Source organism: Anopheles stephensi, unplaced genomic scaffold (assembly GCF_013141755.1).
Source record: "Anopheles stephensi strain Indian unplaced genomic scaffold, UCI_ANSTEP_V1.0 ucontig137, whole genome shotgun sequence".
Taxonomy (NCBI): Eukaryota; Metazoa; Arthropoda; class Insecta; order Diptera; family Culicidae; genus Anopheles; species Anopheles stephensi.
In genome coordinates, this window is record NW_023405055.1 from 52256 (window position 1) to 72761 (window position 20506).

The window sequence follows — 20506 nt, forward strand, 5'->3', positions numbered from 1 at the left end:
TTCTTAGTTGTGTAGAAAAAATACTTTTATTTTCTTGTAGCCTAAAATGTAATAAATAGTATAACTAGGAATCAAATAAAAGTGTTGTTCTCGATCGGATTATTCGTGGAACTTCGCGGATTCCCTGTGCGTATACGGTGGCTGTCAAATGTTGCCCGTGGAGTTGTTTAGTGTGCGTCGACGACCGTGGTAGTTGTGCAGGCGAACGGGACAGTAGCAGTAGCAGCAGCAGCAGCAGCAGCAGCAGCAGCAGCAGCATACGAGCGAAAGATAGGAATCGGTCGGGTGCAAAAGAGGAGTGTGAAAGCGTAGGAATTTTCAGAACACTGACCATTTTCCTCCCGAAACGGTGGTGTAGTTTTCTTTCTTCGACCCGTTAACGTGCGCGTCCCAGAGGTGGTGGATTCGTTCGAGGTTTGTGTGTTGCTTCCCGTGTTCCACAGCACAAACACGATACGAAGGCTGAAAACGCATTTGGTTCTGCACCCCCCCCTTCAAACCCTCATCGAAGGGAGTAGCAGTGATGCGAAAAGATTTCTGGTGATATGATGATGAGCAGCAGTTTCGCTGGTGGTGAAAACGCATTGGAAAATCTTCCGGTTTTTGCACCGTTGAAACATACAACAGTCAGCGAGCGGTTTCTGTAGACGGAAAAGCTTCCCGAAAATCGGGCTACTGCAGCAAAATTGTCTTCCTGATTGTGTGTGCGTGTGTTTTTTTTCCTCTCTTCTGTGTGTGCGCTACGAGCAGGTGACAGCTACACAGCCAAAAGAGGGAAGACACCAGCTTCGATAGGCTGGCCATCGTGTGATATGCATCGTGTGTGTCAGTGGCCTAAAGAATTGCATTCTTGCTTTCTACGATAGAAGCTTAGCAAGGTGGAACCGTGCATTTCACCGTCAATACTACCTTCAATTTGCGGTGCTCGTTTGCGTGTTAGTGAGGTCCCCCGCCTGGTGGATAATACCATTTTCTATGGCTTTTTGTTCCATTCGCAACGGAAGCAATTTGCGTGTGGAAAAACAGCATCATTAGTAGGCCTCGGAAAAGTTCTCCCTGTTTTGTGACACACACACACACGGACACACAGTCTAGTGTGAAAAACGTTGCCTAGTGTGCGAGTGTGTATGTGCGCTAGTGGTTTCGTAGAGCAAAAGAAAGAAAATCCCACTCGGTCTCGCATTCATTAGACCCAGCAGCGAGCATCGGAACATCATCGAAGCAGTCCGTGCACTTTTGTTGGGTGCCAGAACAGAACGTAAAAAACACACATCTCTCTGTACAACGACGATTAGTGCACACACAGAACGTGAAAAGTGTCTCCTCGCGCGCGTGTGGCATGGTTCGATTTTCCTGCTAGTGTGTATATTTTTCCGTTCCTCCCATATCCTGCTTACTTATATTGTGTGGTCCTATTGTTAGGGAGGCGGATAGTGGTGGTGTTGTGTGCCGTTTGTTATCAGTGTACCCCCGTTGAAACAGGCGCACACACACACTGACAGTGGCAACGTCACAATCTGGGAAGGCCTATTTAATTTGCGAGAGCGGCTTGTCCCATCCTCGTTGTGTTGTGTGTAGTGCAGCAGCAGCAGCAGCAGCAGCAATCAGCGCAACATCGTCGTCATCTCGCGTCGTTCGTCCTGTGTCCTGTGTCCTCCTCGCACTAGGAGAAGGACAAGTAGCTGGTACGAAACAGTGTGTGCGTGTGGAATAGCAGAAATAAATAACATCATCTGAATAAGTGAACCAACCAGACTAGCACGGCGGTAGTAGCTGTGTGAAGCCCGTGGACAGCGTGCGGCTGCTAACACAACGAGGAGAAAATGTACAGTAAAATGAATGGATATCCTTCGTCATCCTTTCGATCAAGGTATGTTTCGGGAAACGGGGGGAGGTTCGGTGGGTGTGGGGGGAAAAATCACAAAATCCGGGCCGCGGTGGAGAATTCAAATCTACGTCCACATGGGTATGTTTGTGTGCGATTGAACTGGTGTGTTGTGCTGTTGTTGTTGGGAAGCCTACTACGATTATACACATAATGGTACGAGAAAGCAATCAGGCTGACCCAGTCCGAAGGACGATGATGGGAGAGTATGCGAGTATGCAAAAACGGGCTCGAGATCATTATGATGACTAAGAGGTGGAAAAACAGTAGCAGCAGCAGCAGCAGCAGCAAAAAAACACATCCAAAATGTGCATACAATGATGAAGAGGGAGCAGCAGCGCACACACGAGCCTGTGTGTATTGTGGAGAAAACAAAGAAGGGATGGTAACGGGGCAGAAGGGGGGAAACGGTTGCGAGAAAGGGCGCGCGGAAATCGATAAAAATGATCCACTTTGAAATAATAATCAAGTCGCTTGAGTGATATAGTAAGGACTATCGGACACCAGGCCCAACCAAGCAAGCAGGCCTCGCTTTTCCTGCTGTCAATCCTTTTTTTTTGTTTGGCTCATCATCTTTTCCCGACTGCACGTGGCGGCGGGGCCACGCACGTAGTAGAAGGACGGGACAGATTAATGCGGCTGCTGCGCGCCAGTACAACGCCGTGTCCATGCCATGTATAACGCCAGTGGGCCGTCTTCGAGCATATCAATTCCGTTTATGAATTTATTTTCCATTTTCCCAATCCTCCCTTCCGCGGGAAAATGGTCCCAACCATCGGGGGGACCGTCATCGATACTACGGCCGGACACACAGTGCGGCGGATGGGTTGTTATTTACATTTTATGTAATTTTATTCGACAACATTTACATGAGCCTTCGGTTGTGTGCTTAATTCTACTAACAATATGTTTCTTTTTTTCCTTCATTTCGTTTTTGATTTTCATTTCTGTTGTCTCATTTTCGGTTGGCTTCGACGTGAACATCGAACAACGAACGCGCACCACGCTTGCTTACCGCTGGGTGGGGGAAAACCGTAGCAGTGGCCGGCTTTGGGGAATGTCGCACTCGCTGCCCTCCGGAATGGTATGATTTGCCTGTATAATTCCAATCAGAGCTCGCGCACACACTGCGCTTACGGTGCGCTTGGTTGGAGTGCACTGGAGATGCTGCCTCTAGAACGACGATGATCCTCGGCATGCCGATGCGTTTGTGTTCCTTACCGAAAATAGTCAAATCTTGCTCCGCTTTCTCAAATGCGTTTCTTCCGTCACACACACACACATACACGGAGACAGGGGTCTGTCGCTGCTCCCCTCGCCAGAGCTGTGGCGACAACCTGTCCACGAAGATTGCTGCATTACGACGGTGACGTCGGAACCGTTGTTCGGGTACGGCCGCGTGTGTCCGTTTTGTTGGCAATCGACCACACTCGAGCACACCATCGTGTACCGTACGTTTGTTCGACCACGTGTCGTGCGTTTGTGTGTGTGTGTGTGTGTTTTCGGTCTTAAGGACGAATAAATTTTGATGTGTTTTGATAACGGGGTCGATAGGAATAAGTGTGGTAGCTGAGTTTTCGAAGACTCATCTCGAGGAAAGATTAAGTTGTAGATATGCTGATCACCAGCTATAAATCACCCTGGAATGTTAAATAGAAGTACGTTTTCGTCATTTCGCATGCCCATTCTTGGAACGACCCTCTTTGCGCAAAAAAGAAGGAACACAAACGCACGGAGACATGGGTAGGCCGAGGGGAGGAAGGTTTCAGTTTCGTTTTGGGACACAATCCGCCAGTCTGTACCACCACCAACCGAGCACTACCGTGTGCGCGCTGTAGCAGGCGCGTTTGGCGCGCATAAAAAAGTTCAAATTGTTCTGCAATCTTCCAGTCAAACTACCTGCAGGATGCCGACTTTTCGTCCTACTCCCGGCCCCGGCTGTACGGCGATATGCCGTCGAGCAGTACGTTCGGCGGTGGGAATCCTTCGACACCGCACCACCATCACCATCACCATCACCACAACCACAGCCAACCATCGTCCCATCATCACACGGCCTCGTCCAGCACCAGCTCGCTGACCGGCATGAACTTTGGGCCGGGCGGGCCGTCGTCCGGTGGTGGCGGCGGCGGCAATGCCGGCACGAACCTGATCGTCAACTATCTGCCGCAGGACATGACGGAGCGGGAGATGTACTCGATGTTCTCCTCGATAGGACCGCTCGAGAGCTGTCGACTGATGCGAGATCTAAAGGTATGCTCGACGGAACGAAACCACACCAAGCGCTCGCGATTCACGTGCTCAGGTCAGGCAGGTTTCATACTCCTGCCCCATACGACTATAAAAAGGCCCACTTTACAATTAGCTTTAGTGACTGCTAGACCGGTGCTAAGCGGAATGAATGAAAGATAAAAAGGACGAAACTAAACAACCTATCGCAACCAATATAGACCAGGCAAACACACACACATTTCGTGATGATAGTCGATGGAAATGAGATGTTGTGGGTTTTGAAAAGCTAGCTGCACACAGTCCACAAGCATTTGGAACATTTCGCATCCGAGCCGATTATCATCATCGCTATCATCATCATTATCATCATCATCGGGAAGAGTCGTCTTTGCCATTTGGTAATGGTGGGGGGGGGGCATCGTTAGTGTGTAGCACTTTGCGCCCGGACGCGGTGACTGCAGTAATTTAGCATTAGAAATAACATAATTGCGGCTTATACGTGTAATGTAGGGCATCCAAAACTATATACCCAGAAGAAGCTGTAAGGGAAGGACGAGTTCAGCCTTACTCACCGTTTCTAAGAGCATTATTGAAAGGTTGCGAGAATGGTGTTTCTTCGAAGAATCTTTTGTCTTGGTTTGTTTTTCGAAAAACTGAACTGAAATGGATGTTCAATTTGGGCCGGTTATAGTACTCGGTAGTAGGAAAACGATTACATTCCTGGTACTTCCTGTTGACACCGGCCTTTTTTTTGTTCTAGGCCATCGCAAGGGAATATCTGAGCGGTTCTGTTCCGATAACACTGTTTGTTATTTAATATTTTGTTTACTTTTCAAGATTTTAAATGAAAATATAAAGTCGATTATTAGGTTGTAGATTGAGAAAGAAAATTGTCTAAAGAAAACTGATGTATAAAATGCAAAAATCGTTCAGGAAAAAAGTGAAATTCTATAATGACGGACAATGCTCCTTGTGATGCATCATTGTCTCGTAGAAAGTCATTACAGGGTTACTCAGGCCAGTTCAACATTTTAACACTATATGGCAACAGTTTTTTTTTTAATTTCATTGGTAAAAGACTCGAGAAGGCCCCCCCCGACTCCCTAGAATCTTTTGTGTGCAGCACTGTGGCCTGTCATTTTTATTGCACAGTGGGATTTTTGTATGGTCATAACTCGTTTGATAACAACATTGTGCATTGTTCCTTAATACTGTTAATGGACAGCGAGTAGAGCATAATAATATGCATTGTAGGAAGTGATTTGAAATGTTGATATTCTTATTTTTCCTCCTTTTCCGAATATCTCTGCCCGGTAACAAGTATGCATCGAATCAATGTTCCGTTACCGTCCGAGAACGCCGTGCAAGTTATAAGTCCGATTGCCCACCCCAAGTGCGATCGAAAATAATTACTTAGCCCTCAAATGCCAAAATAAATGGTCAGGATAGATGGAAAGGGATTTAATCGAATAATAAGCAATATTTCATTCGACTGTATTCAACCATTTTTGACCAAACTGAAAGTATACTGTGAAGCTTTCGCAACGTGTATTTGTGGATTGCATACATTCAGGCGTAAATCCTACAGTGCCTAACAAATTTTGTCAGGGGGGGGGCTTCTGGAGTCTTTTACCGTCAACAACATAAAACGCTTATTCGACATATTATATGCAATGTACGCCGTACATTGTACGGGAACACTTGAAAGTGAATCTTTCTGTCTGAGTATGTCATAACTTTAAGTTATGATCGAACGGAAATAATTAGGTTTTAAGATATTAGCTTGATAAATGTATTTATATTGCTTTCATCGCCTGGATATGCCCCACGTTGCTGGAATTATCTACTGGTATGAGGCACCATCCGTGATTTTGCTAGTTTATTGTTTTCTGTCCGTTTACCGTCTACTCCACATACAACCATCCGTTTGGAACCGAAGCAGACTGGGTACAGCTACGGCTTCGGTTTCGTCAACTACCTGAACGAGGACGCGGCCCAGCGGGCGATCAAGTGTCTGAACGGTTATCCGCTGCGCAACAAGCGGCTAAAGGTGTCGTACGCGCGGCCCCAAAGCGACGACATCAAGGAGACGAACCTGTACATTACGAACCTGCCGCGCACGATCACCGAGGAGCAGCTGGACATCATTTTCGGCAAGTACGGTACCATCGTGCAGAAGAACATCCTGCGCGATAAGCTGACCGGTCAGCCCCGTGGGGTGGCTTTCGTACGGTAAGTCACAGGCCGGGTAGTGTCACCTCTACCTTACCGCTTCGATGGTTTAACGATTGTGTTCTCTTTCCATTCATACGCGGATAGTTTCAATAAGCGCGAGGAAGCGCAGGAAGCAATATCGGCCCTCAACAATGTGATCCCGCAGGGCGGCAATCAACCATTGATAGTGCGGGTCGCGGAAGACCATGGGCGAGCAAAGGCGGCCCTCTACGTACCCTCGTACAACTCTATCGTGCACAACAATAGAGGTAGAGTACGAATGCGCAATACACCGTACTGAACAATCACCTGACATACTCATTTACACAAACACCTTCACACACACCCCCCGGTTGTGCATACACTTACATCTCCATCCTTAAGACCCATCCTAGTGTGTGCATCATCTTCTTGAAGGGTTTCTTCGCCCCTTAATAGATTGCTCCGTGACAGTATCCCAGTTGCACACTTTTATTATTGAGCATCGGCAATTCTTACTGCGCTTTTCTGGTCGGCTTGAGATAGCTTTCCGTGCTTTTAATTGGATAACAAGAACCCCCTGTTTTTTTTTTTTGGGATAATCAGCCTATTCGTCTCTCTTTCGCAAAAACACACACACACATTTTTAATAGCAACTCAGCTCGTTGGGCTGCAGTTTAAGCCGAACTCGAAAGAGAAAACTGTCATTTGTATTGGCGCTCAAGCCAATATAGCGAAGTTTTGTCCCACTTGAGGTTAGAAAAATCCCTAATTAAGTTTTTAGTCACACGGAAAGCTTTCTTAAGCTGTCCCGAGCAACGCTGGCTACAGGATTGCGCATCACTAGAGCCATCAGTTGAGCTTAATCCTATTGTCATTGCTCCTGGTATCACTCCTGGAGTTGCGTTGGGAATACATTTATATATGTTTACAATTAGAATGCAACGCAAAAGAGAGAGCGAGAGAGTGCGAGAGGGAGGGACAACAAAATGGCTTTCAAAAAGTCTGTCCCTGTCTCTCCGATATGATTTTGTTATTATTTTTTCTTCTTCTAGTTCTACACTTCTTACTTCCTTCATCATTATTTCTGTTGCTTACCTAGTTTTAAATAGTTCTATTTTATCTTATGTGATGTTCTCGCGCCATCTCCCTCTCTTTTTATGATTCACTTGTTGCCTTTTATTGTAATTATAGTGTGAGTGGCTTGTTTTATTAAGGCTTTCAATTATTCAAGACTTTTTATTATTATTGCCCACAGCCAGATGTGTATTACCATAACGCATATGTGAGGAATTTTCCTCCCTTTGTTTACAGGGGTTTTCAGTTGATAATGTACAAGCATCGTTTTTTTTTGTAGGCTACTTAGATGAAATGGTCACCAAAGCTTCAGAGATGAGCCGTTGCTCGAGTGCTGACAGCTCGTGTACAATATTATCGGCTTCGATTACAATATCATCTGGTAACTTTACTAAAAAATGTAATTGATTCGCCTGTCATGATCAACGCTCGACGCTTTTACATTATCAACGGAACACCCCTGTAAATTGATAATTGATTTCAAAAATTGAATGTAGCTGATTTTTAAGTTTTTTTTTTTTAATATGAATATATGCATGAGCAACACGCTTTGTTCGGGTGTTTCAAATTACTTTGTCAATCATGTAGATGAATGGTGTTTGGATTAACTGATAAAACACGAATATTATTTCAGTCAGAATTTAATCGTAGCTTTAGGAAAAAGTTAGAAAAACGGTTTGAATACCGTTTAGTGTCAGCTAATTGCAAAACAATATGAAATAGGATTTTTTTTGTTAGCAGTCAACGAGTGAGTTCCTTAGGAACTTCAGTAACGATGTGTTGTACGCCCCGTGTAAAAAGGATTAATGTTGTTGATCTACGTTGAATGTTGGCCTCATCTTAGGGTAATGCGTGGCCACCTCTTTATATATACATATACCGTCAGTTGGTTTAATTTATGGTAATAAGTAAGTGTTGAGAAGCCGAGAGAATGGGCGAATCCTAAGAGAAGAATAGGATTTTTTTTCCTAAGCCTTTTTTATAGCATTTGTAGCACGTGTTCGATGCATTCTTCGGGAGCTACAAGCAAGTTTTGGTTGTTTAGGCTTTTTTGTGCGTGTGAGTGTTTCATGTAATTATTCAACATCTTTGTTCTTATCATGCCCTTTTCTGTGTAAATGTTTAGTTTCTTTTGTTGTTGATTTTGCTCGAACAAAGACAAGCTTAGTAGAAAAGCCCAGGCGAGCATATCTTACACATCGTTCAAATCAAATTCATCAGTAAATGGTGCTGCTGCGGTCACAGAAAATAACGGAACAGAATAATCACCATCACCAGCAGAACTATTTTGAAAAGTAAGGTAATGAAGGGATTGTTGAAAAAATCTCACACACCAGAAACAACTTTTTCCGATGAAGCTTTCCTAAACTTATCATCGTTGCAAAAAGAACCAAAGTCATTATAAGCACTGGCTTGATTTGCCACACTATAATATTGATTAACCAACCAGGGAAAAATGTGACCGGAGGACCACGGTGTGTACGGTTGGAGTGTGAAGGCCAGAATTAATGTTTTAGGTCGGTAAGCCTTTGTTTGCAAACATATCGTAAGTCAGTTAACCGTAACGGCAACATATTATCGTTAATATCCTATGTATCGTAATAAATACTGATAGCGTTATCAATTTAGCAAACGAGAGTTTTTTTTTTTAAATAGGTGATAGTTGAGATGAGATGAAAAAGACGCGTAAGTTTAATGGTTAAGATGGTGGATGTGTTTCTTTTTTTTTGTGTTAATGTGTATTTTATTTTTATTTTTAGGAGTTTGCGATACAACCATCAGAGAGAAGGAGAGAGATAGAACAAAGGTTGATGTTTAGATGCAGTAGAAGAATGGCCGACGAATTGCTGGTTGTGATGTACACTTGCAGGGTTTCGAATCATATAATGGAACGTTGGAATCTCTCAGTGGAATGTTTCAGCAAGATAGTAGAATAGAGCATTCATACAATAGAATGGTTGCAAACTGTTAGGGGAATTTTTCAACTCGACCTGCAATTGCAGGGTTTCCCAGACAACATTGTAACACTGTATGTAAACAGCATAAAACGATAATCCGATATCTTATATGCAATTCATCCTCGTTAACCCTTTTTGGAAACATGAGAAAACAAATTTTGAACTCCGTAAAATCCCAACTCAATTTCCATTGTCGAGTTAACATTTTACACAGTTGAATGTTTGTTTTTCCATGTTTTTCCATGGGTTACCGGCTTCGAATTGCATGTAAGAATTCGGGAAAGCATTTTATGTTGTTGAGAGATTGTGTAACGCTGTTGAGCTGGCCCGAGAAACCCTGTATCTCAATGATTGAAATTGGAAAATGTTATGATTTTAATGATCAATCTCTGGTAAAAGACACGAGAAGCCTCCCCTCCTAGAATCTTTTGTGTGTAGCACTGTGGCTTGTCATTTTTATTGCACAGTGGGATTTTTGTATGGTCATAACTCGTTTCATATAAACATTGTGCATTGTTCCCTAATACTGTTACTGGACAGCGAGCATGATAATATACATTGTAAGAAGTGATTTGAAATATTATTATTCTTCTTTTTCCTCCATTTCTGAATATCTATGCCCGTTAACAAGTATCCATCGAACCAATGTTTCGTTACAGTCCGGGAACATCGTGTGTGTTGTAGGCCTTCTTGGTCACTCCTAGCGTGACCAAAAACTATTACTTAGCTCGTGTAAGCCAATATAAATGGTCTTGATAGAGGAAGGGGGATTTAATCGAAGAATAAGCAATATTTCATTCGACTTTTTTCAACCATTTTTGACCACACTGAAAGCACACTGTGAAGCTTTCGCAACGTGTACTGCGGATTGCATACATTTAGGCGTAAATCCTACTGTACATAACAAATTTTGTCACTCTCTTAATTCATTGCTAATTGCAAATTTCCCCTAACTGAGGGCAACATTCCTTCTGTCCAGAAATGGTATGCCAGGACCGTTCAAGGTTGTAGGGCCAATAAAGAAAAACAAGCAGAATGCAACATTCCATTGTATGGAATTGAAAAATTTCTCCGAGTGTTTCAAAAGTACCATTATAAATGATTCGAAAACCGATATCTAGTGTTAGCTGCTCATGTATGAATGGCTATAATAGCTCTTCTCATCCACTGCCCCTAGTCTATCATGTAGTCAACGACCCCCGGTTTTCCCGCATCACTCGCCTCTACCACAGGCCAAGAGCTTTCCAGTAAACCATACCGCTCTCTTAGTAGTACGCTCTATTTCCTTGGCTGGCTTCCTGGTTGTTTTCGTGCTATTCCCAACATTTTATAAGTGTTCATTACATTAAACCTGGGAATCAAGGTTTATTTTTTTTTTGCGTGGAAAATCCACCACAGCGAAACAGATCATTCATTCCCTTTTTTTAAGAAGCACCAAATGCTCATCTAGATCGTGACACCGTTTTGCTTCGTGCCTGCAATACCGTGGGATGTTGATGTGCCATATGTGTTTTCGTGTACACACACACACACACTGTAGAGAAGTGCGAAACTTATTTGCTTTTGTATTATTATTGCTCACACGTAGTAGATGCACGTGATGTGTTGTGTATGAAAATTTAGAATGGCGCCTTTTGCAATCATACGATCGATCGGATCGACCGTTTCGTTTTGGCCAGCCTTTCCTCAGTAATACCATGCCCACAAACAAACACACACACACGAACCACTGTTCATTGGAGTTCATTTGGGGGGACACATGGGTCACGTGTCTTTGGTGGCCGATCGTACACCACTCATCCACACACACACACTCTCTCTCTCAAATGGTTTGATACTGTTTTCTTCCATTTCTATTTCTCGCAACGTCGGTCGGAAATCGGTCGCTGCTGGTTCTGCGCTGGTTCGGCTGTTCGTTCCTATGCCATCGACGTTGGCAAAACTGTCTGTTTGTTGTGTGTGTCTGCTGCTAGCCGATGGATTGGACTTTAGCAACAGGAACAACATTGACTCGTATCCTTACTGATATTTAAGGTACTACTAGATAGTAATGCTCGTAGTCGCAATCTAGCGTTGCTATCGCTGCGTTCTGCAGCAGTAGCAGCAACAGTAGTGTGATAGGTTATGGAAGCACTGAGAAAACCGAACTCGAACGCAAACTTTTGGGGGACAACGACCACAAAATCGGAACAAAGGAGAGGTGTGTGTGTTTTGTAATGGAAAACCCCCACCCGTTCACTGGGGGGAGCGATTCGAGTGACAGCCATCATAGAGCCACCGACAGGCGATCGAGCAGTTGGCGTCACGTTATTGTGAGATTAATGCGTAAGACTTTTTATACAATATCTCAATCAAACTACTAAACTTTTTTTTTTGTTAAAACCGCAAACTTTATAGACTGTGCGTGCGTTGCGCGTGAGCGACGAGCCGCGTGTGTATGACTATGCCGTTGTTGTGTATATATATATAGAGAGAAGAGAAGGGAGAAACTAAAACCAAACTTGTGCGTAAGACTTAGACGTCGTTTAGGAGCTGTAGCATGGATAGCATTATGTAGAGAAAGTATTTATATCAAAGGTAGCTTCCAGATATCATTCCCCAATTATTCTAGTAGAGGAGATTCATGTGGTCGCACGATGGCAGTGGCTGAAGACTTGTGTTCCAAGAAAAGGCGGTGTACCAAATGGACAGGCTCATTTAACGAACGGGCGAATGTTAGTACTTGAAGTAGAGATGTGCAAGGAGGTGAAATTCTACCACTACACCAAGAACGATCTACTCAAATTTCGTCCTTCCGTTTATAGATCTTAGTTGGACTGATTACTACAAAAAAAAAAAACACACACACACACACATGTTGAAAAGTGTGCTTATCTATTATTGCAAACACTTGCAAAAAACTCTTACTCTAAACCAGGGGTCTCCAAGCTTCGAGGCTCTCCAATTGGTTCCCTCACAGACTTTACTAATAGTTTAAATTTATCAGGATTTTTTTTGTTATAAAAATCCTTCTATAAAATGTTCAAAATTAGCTAATGACTCAAATGGATTAATTTTCCAGAAGCTAAAAATACAGAGGGTTTGACTTGGTGCTATGGATAATGTTTAGATATAACTGGACACTGTTACAGTTTCTCGATACTTGGCAAGAGGCATCAATGTTTTGAATCAATTTCAATCAAGAAATCAATTTAACTTATTTATTTATTTATTTATTTATTTATTAATTATGACGGCTTAAATCAATTTAACTTGAAAAAGAAAAAAAGTTGCCATGAATATGCAACGGTGTCCAATTCAATCTGAAAGTGTCCAGAAATGGTTCGAGCATAGCGCTAGTTCACCTAAAAAATTCTATTTCTATTTTCCAGTTACAATTATTTATTCTTCTTTTTCTTCTTTGGCACTACAACCTCGCGAGGTGTCGGCCTGCCATTTCTAGCTTTCTGTGACTTAATTTTACCCGCAGTAAAGTAGTCAACCTTACGTACGGGGAGGCGGTCTGGATGGAATTTGAACCCCGGTCCTGCCGTATGAATACCGGCACCGTTATTGCCTCTGCCACCAGACCGCCCCATAATTATTCATTAAGGCTCTTAATTATCTTGTGTTTCTGGATCAATGTAAAATTGTATCTGTTCATTAAAAGAAACATTTAAAATTATTTTAAAAACCGCGTTAAAAACCTAACCTTATTGTTTTGTCTTGAGGATATAAAATTTGATTTGAGCAGTTTGTTCCTTGTTCGTGTTCCTACACAAAAAAAAAAATTCGTTTCAGAAACAAAGAGCCCAAGGACAGTTTGGAGACCCCTGCTCTAAACGGCTATATAGGTTGGCCATCGTACTGTGGCCTATACAACTTTCCAAGGTTTCCGAACAGCTACTAGTGCTACGTACAGTGACGAGTTTTAGACAGCAAGGAGAAAACGTGAAAACTTTAACATAAGAAAGCAACTCTACTAGACTTGAGTTTGATTTATATTTACTAACCCCAATAATAGGGAAATGTAGCTACCAACTTATCGCTTGTCTGTTGAGAGTAATTCAGTTTAAACTTAGTTGTAAGTTGTTTCAGCCCGGCAAAATCAGAAATATTTACTCGATCGTTCGTTTTCTATTCTATTCATTCCATTAATTTCTTATAGCTTTGTAGCTTTCCTTCCTTTTCTTACACTTTCGTACCAACGGATCATCCTTCTCTACTCTTAACCAACACAAAAACACACACACACACACATTTTTGGTCAACTATTACAATCTTTCGCTCATTACTAATAACCACAACTTGTCTCACTTTTTCCACGCCAATCCTTTGATCCTGCGCTGTCAAAAATGGAACCCCCACATTTCCTTACCCACTCCCAATTTTGATTGATCATTTCCCGACGCCACCGAACTCGTCTCGTTTCACATTTCAGCCATGCTTCCCCGTCAGAACTCGATGAAGTATAGTGATCGATCGAGTGGGCTGCTCCGGTCGCACCACTCGTTAATATTTTACTAACTTTCCTTGTTCGACAAGATGAAATCGGGAGCATCTCCGGGTCAGATCGAAGGGCCTTGGTTTGTGTTGATGTGCTTAAACACCCCTCTGTGTGCTTTGCTTGCAACATCGAAAACCGTTGAGTTCGTGAACGGTCGCGCAGTCTGTCGTCCAACAATGGACGATCTAAACGTGTAATGATGGTTGTAAAACTTCAATTTTAGCCTAAGTGACATAAAATAGGACGTACGCAGCTACAAAGAGCAACACTGGTTATACGTCACACCTGCAGCAGTAACTCGATTGTTCAGTAAGTAGTTTGGAAAAGCGATAGTTGTGATGAGATTGACCCGACACGTTGTGGAATTGCTGCTGTATCGAGCGTGTAAATGAGACAGATTTTATATATACACACAACCCTGTTGTGTTCAGCGAATCGCAACTACTTAGCACGATCATCAGATCGCATCAGGCATAATGAATCTTCCTATATTTGGCTAAACTAAGGCAACTTGGGGTCGCATGAAGCTGCTGTCAGCAACACTTTATCCACTGGTTTTTTGGCTCCCATCTGTAAGCAGCACAACTCGACGACCACACAGCGCTAGTTTTAGGTTAGTACGAGTGAGTGTGGTTGTTTCTGTAAGAAGAGATCTCACTGGAATTTAAAAAAAAATCCTCATAAAACGCTATAGCGAACGCCGCATAATAAGACTTTTTTTTCTGATTGAAGTAAAGCAAGCAAAAACGTTCAAAAACTTACTGCAAAACAAATAGGAACAAAAAATCTCTAGCCACACTTACGAATGAAAACAGGGTTCTACTGTAAAGCTCACTAGAGTATCATGACGGGAGGACGTAGCGTGTAACGTGATAGTAGCCGCCCTCAACTGCTTAGACAGCTCTTTCACTAAGCTCGCAGTTTTAAAATTCCTAACACCGTTCCGTGGTTTTGTTTTTCTTGGCCCGTACAACACTCGACTGACAGCCTTCAAGAATTGTTTCTTTGTCGAGTACATAATAGAAGAAACGCTAGCTGCTGCCATTTGTCACTTTTGCTAGTTAAAAAATCCAAAACTCCTCAGACTGGGAGATTAGCTGTACAGTAAAAAAAGGACTTCGTCTCCATAAAAGTATACAAGGGTGTTCGGGATAAATTTCATATTCTTCGCGTAGGATACCCAAAATATTCGTCATTTTAAAGTTTGGATGGATGGCATAGAATGGCTTGCATCACAATGATTCGCCTTCAAAATACGGTTCGGGATGACTGCTACCCAATGCCCTCTGAATACAGCAGTAAAAATAATGAGGCGTGAAGCCTAGACTGTATCAGGACAATTACGTGAGGAATGTCCAGACTCCACTTCTCCAAACAGTGATGACTTTTGGATATGTATCCTCTGAAGGCGATTTAATGCTTCCGCATTTTTGAAGAGGTTGTCCTATATATGGCTGGCCCTATATATTACTGCAGGATTCAGTCCCTTGCCACTTACTTATTTACTTACTTGCCAGGTGCTATTGTAACAATCCTCGATACACGGTCTAGCACCGTCATCTTCTTCTTCTTCTTCTGTGGCACTACAACCTCGAGAGGTCTCGGCCTGCCATTTCTGGCTTTCTGTGAAGACCGGCGCCGCTGTCGCCTCGGCCACCGGACAGCACCGTCATCTACCAATCCCTTATCCCGGCCATTCTGGCGGATGCATCAACGCCGTCACTTCATCTCAATTTGGGCCTACCATACCTTCTTTGTCCGTGAGGACAGCCTTAAAGTAATTCACGGGCTGGGTAGTTTAGTGCCATTCTCATGACATGACCATCCCACTGGAGCCTGGCGAGTCTAATTCGTTGTTCGATGGTGACGGCTCCTCCGTTGATCTTCCACATATACGGGGAGAGTCTATATCTCGGAGGCGTTTGTTAGTACTGGGACTATAAATTCTATAGCTAGTCCCAGTCCAGCTTCGTCCATCGCGACAGGTATTTTGAGTGGAGACGTTTCCTCACGCTGTAGTATGATCGTTATCCCGGTCATTGAAAACGCCTAGCTATCAATTTAAAGAGTTTCTGAAGTCCTTTCCAAGGACTCTATAGCATCAGCTTGTTCGTGGTTCGAAAGCAGAATTAAAACTCTGATCGAATCGATCAATCGGTGGATATTGTGAGTGAATCTTATCGATATAATTATGATTTACTTTGCCTGTATTTTATTCGCCTAATTAATTTAATTAATTTACGAAACTGTTAAATTTATCCCGAACTCCCCTGTACATTTCCAAGAGGTGAAAGCCGCGTCGAGCCTAACTAACACATAAAAATCACGATCGACACGGTAGGAGTTGGCCAGTTGGAATTCGAAATTTGTAGTGTAAACTCGAAGGTATTTGACAACCAGCAAAACAAAAGGAAACCCCGGGAATTGCGAGGAGATGTAGATTTTACATAAATTACTTTCCTATTTGACGCTTTAATTTACTAAAAGAGACTTTGAATGATGCTTCCTCCCAAAAGCATTACCCCAAAGCTCCGGAAACACATACACACACGATAGCAAGCAGATCAAACTATTGAACTCATTCTAGCAATAAAACCAAGCAAAAACCAAAACCGTGTGATACACAATGGACGTGAAATTATAGTAATATAGCAAAAAAAGAAGAAAAAAAAAACAGAAATTGTAGAAAAACGTTCGTAAAGGAGAATTAAAAAAAAAGACGTCTATACGAATAGAGAAAATTAAAAAAGGAAAAAAAGAATAGTGCAACAGACAGACAAGTACACAGTAGCGCTCCTTTATTCGGCGACATTCGTCCGTTTTTTGGTATTTTCGTCCCAAAACTCTGCCATTTGCGGTGCCAGTTGCGCCAATTGATAATCCTCTTCTCTCTCTATCTCTCTCTCGCTCTCTCTCTCGATCTCGCTCTCCATACCTCATTAAGCAAGTTAAAAACACTAAAAACTGGAAAACGGGCAGCATTCCGAGCACACTGCTGCTGCTACTAACTTTAATATAACAGACAAAGAAAAAATCAAACTCTTCCTCCACAAAACATTACACAAAACCCTGCAGTTGTAGAGCCAAAAGATTTCAATCAAAAACCATGTTCTTACACACACACACGGGGGAGAGATACATCCGATTTTGTCCGGCTTTAGCATTAGCAGTTTGATCTTCCATATTAGTGATTAAAGCGATGATTATAATTGCGCATTGCTAATTTTAACTACAAGCAACCAAAAGCACGTGAACGGGGTGAGCTTCTCCCCTGAGAAGTCGGAGAAGGGAGATTCGCTATTTGTTCCTTGGCGTTATTAATTTTTGGGCATGCAAAACTTCGACTAGTGGCCGCGCCATACCTTAGTGAAACGAACGAACTAAACATACGCGAATAGCTAACGAAAAATCTGCTATTATACGGAGAGTAGTTGAGTGAGTAAGAGAGGAACAAAAAAGCTTGTAAGGACAGAGTACGCGACTAGAAGGACGAAAAAAGAAGGACGAAAAGTTTAAGTAAAACAACAGGAAAAAAAACAAACAAAAACGAAAACGAATACAGTTTACATGTTATGGCACAAGAGCAACTAAGTAGTAGTACGAGATAGCTTGAAAAGACGAAAGAAAAAAGAAAAACATTTACGTGTCTTATATATTGAACCAATGGCATATATACATATAAATATATATATATATACAAACAAAACAAAAAAACATATATACATTCTGTTTGTTCTCCTATTCCTACGAAAACTAATGTTAAAACCGGAACAAAACAAATAATAATGATGAGTAAAGAAAAATAAGGAAGAAGACAGGCAGGGCAGACGTAGCAGATAAGAAAGTAGGATTGAGCAATAGAGATTCTCTCTGTAACCGGGTAGAGTGGAATTGTTAGTTGCGTGTGCGTGTTGAATTGTGTGTGTGCGTTGTGTATATACAGGTTACAGTGATTCGAAGGGGGAATTTTCCGGGCACTCGACTATGAGGACGATTCTGTTAGCTTTTTGGACTGGGTGATACATGATTCTGTTGGAAAAAAAACCTCTTCAAAAAATCGGTCACCAAGTGGGAAATTTGGACAATTGTTCTTCAAAATGATCTTCAACGATATCTCAAGACTCTGCGTTATACCGCAACTAGGAGAGAACTAGGAATATGTACTAGGAGATAATGCTGAACTTCCTCGGTAGGACCGGGGTTCAAATCCCAACCATGACCGAGCCTCCCTGTACGAAGAACTGAGCTACGTGTAAAATCAAGTCACAGAAAGAAAAAAAGGGGGGCAGGTCACGAGACCCTTCAGAGGTTTAAAATATCCAAGGAAGAAGAGATAATGCTGACCACATGCCGTGATTACTACTACGAATCACTGTTCACGTCGGCCATCAATTGAACGCCATGTTTGAAAATTAATAGAGGCACCACTTCTCGAACGATGCGGACATATAGGTCCAAGAAAATAAGGTCCATTTAAGAAAAACTGTAATTGACGTAGCGTGCGTCTAGACTTGACGAAGTACGTGGGTTCACTCTATTTAATGGAGCTTTTCAATCATTTAGGGGAGTGTTGCAAAGAAACGAGTGAATCGCGCATACAGGGCGAGAAGATTCGCGATCATGGAACTTTGCAACCCTTTGATGGAAAACCTCTCGCTTTGGCAAAGTAAAGTGGCTATCCCGGAGAATTTGCGTATTATTGGAACTAATGTAATTAATAAGTAACCGTATCCAGGGCTACACTCCTCCACCATCGGCTGTATCCTATCTCCGATCGATCTCTGGTCTGATTCCACTTGATCCAGCCAATGAGCTCGCTGTACTCCTCTACGCCTCATGGCGAACTGGTGGCTGGCAAGTTATCTTCCAGGTACGGCGTGAGTCTAAGTCTAATAAGGACGTGTGCCATCTATTTTACCCGACTCATGTAGTACCTTGAGCCAAAATCTTGAGGTTACCTTAAAGCTTTGTGTTGTGCTTGTACCATAGTCCAGATCCAGAGGTTATTCGGTTGCTGTTCAAAAGAGCAGACAATATTTTCCCAATCTTGAGACTTCAATGTTTTAGGCCATGTTTGATAAGTAATAGTGGCCACCACTCTTTGTAACAAGCCAAACAGGATCATGATTGTTCGTCCCTAAGCCAAGATAATCGTCCTCAAAGACCAAATTTCCGTTCGAGTCATCATTTAGTACATAAAATGAATTATTTCTGTTTTCCGTAATTCAGTTCACCCGTGGCAAATAATTCAAACTGTGTTCAACGTGTGAAGCTTTCTTCCTAGCAGTACTAGCTGTTTTCCTCCTCCTCCTCATCAAATGCAGTGTGGTGGATTTGTTGAAGTAAGAGCGTGTGTACAGGAGGAAAAAAATCAAATTAATTTGTCAATTATTCAAAATAGTTGAGCGTGCAAATAGAGCGTGTATGCAATTATGATAGCTGCAAGATGGAGAAAGTAAGCAAGCAAAGCCCGTATTTATTGTATTTATAATACTACTTATTTTAGAGAAGGACCTAAGAGCTACCGCTCAGACACAACTATAGTGTCAAAGGCAAAGGACAAGAAAACAAGGGGGACAAGGTTGAAAATTTGCTTCCTTTTTGCATTAGAGAAGCTCGGTTAACTCTGTCAATAGTCGAGCCCGCAGTTCCGGACTAATAATCCTGAGTGGCGCCAGATAAGGCATTCAAACGACCTTCCCCAATGAATTCGCGTGTGTGGTCCGCCTGTGTGTGCGAGTGTGCGTGTGATATAACTGTGTGCGTTTGAATTGTTTTATTGCTCTCGAATAAAAAGTAGAACCAAGCAAATAATGTGAAAACATTACAAAAAAAAAAGGAAACGAAACATAAGATCTAGTTATTAGCTGTGATTTTTTGGTTGTGTCAACCAGAGAGAGAGAGAGAGAGAGAGAGAGAGAGAGCAATGTATGGAAAAAGAAAACTATAAAGCAGATCGTCTATAACTAAACTTGATCTAAAGTGAAAGAAAGTGTATAATAAAACTAAACGATATATGGCGAATAATATGAAGAGAAGACGAAGACAAACGATCCCGTGGTAAGCAAGAAGGCACGATCGTAAGAAATCAGCAAAACAAAAGGAGGCGAAAGAGAAAATTCAAAAACCCCAAAACACACACACACACACACTAGGCACACTATTACTACAATAAATGAAGGAATTAAATGAAAATTGATTAACTTTTCCCAAATAGAAGAGGAAAAGAGGAGAAAAGGGAAAACAGAACAGAAGAAAAACGAAGAGAGAGATACAATTGCTTCCAGGACGGAGGAAAAACAGTAACCAGTAAAACATAATACAACAGAGAGATGAAAACTACATGAATAAACCCTGTGCGTGTGTGTGTGAATGAAGTGTGAATCGAATCGATGCACCGTATGCATCGCGCGTGTGCGTGTGTGTGATAGTGTGTGTAAATTACGAGAAATATTAGTGGGAAACGAAAATCTTGAGAAGCCGAATGAAGCAAGCTAAAAAGAACTCTATTTAACTTAGGATAAGCCGTTTGTTTCCTTCGCTCCTAAGAAGCGTCCTATCCCGCGTGAACCACGTGTTTGTTTTTGTTGTTGTGTGTGTGCTGAAGAAGAACGTGCTTTAAAGACATACATAGAGCCCCGTGGACGGAAGAATACGGCATATACGACGGCATGG

At 42.4% G+C, this 20506-nt stretch overlaps 1 protein-coding gene across 13 annotated transcripts; it reads left to right on the forward strand.

Moving 5' to 3' along the window:
* The first annotated feature begins 166 nt into the window (after positions 1-166).
* LOC118515307 (sex-lethal homolog) lies at positions 167-19669 on the forward strand. Of its 13 annotated transcripts, none has more exons than XM_036061985.1 (7): positions 186-308; positions 1423-1870; positions 2924-2969; positions 3776-4138; positions 6057-6349; positions 6437-6600; positions 7668-9020. In XM_036061985.1, the coding sequence occupies exons 2-7, from the start codon at positions 1824-1826 to the stop codon at positions 7793-7795; spliced, it is 1041 nt and encodes a 346-aa protein (XP_035917878.1). In that variant the 5' UTR covers positions 186-308; positions 1423-1823; the 3' UTR covers positions 7796-9020. The 13 variants fall into 13 exon arrangements, with proteins under 13 accessions (XP_035917888.1, XP_035917878.1, XP_035917881.1 ...); XM_036061984.1 differs by having other exon boundaries at positions 193-414; XM_036061987.1 differs by having other exon boundaries at positions 196-308; positions 1579-1870.
* The last annotated feature ends 837 nt before the right edge of the window (positions 19670-20506 follow it).

Bases quoted from the DNA above. Each gene is read 5' to 3' on its own strand.
- LOC118515307 (XM_036061985.1), top strand. From the start codon at position 1,824: ATGTACAGTAAAATGAATGGATATCCTTCGTCATCCTTTCGATCAAG. The intron at 1,871-2,923 runs GTATGTTTCGGG...GGAAAACCGTAG, and splicing joins TCGTCATCCTTTCGATCAAG to CAGTGGCCGGCTTTGGGGAA. The intron at 6,601-7,667 runs GTAGAGTACGAA...TTTTTTTTGTAG, and splicing joins TATCGTGCACAACAATAGAG to GCTACTTAGATGAAATGGTC.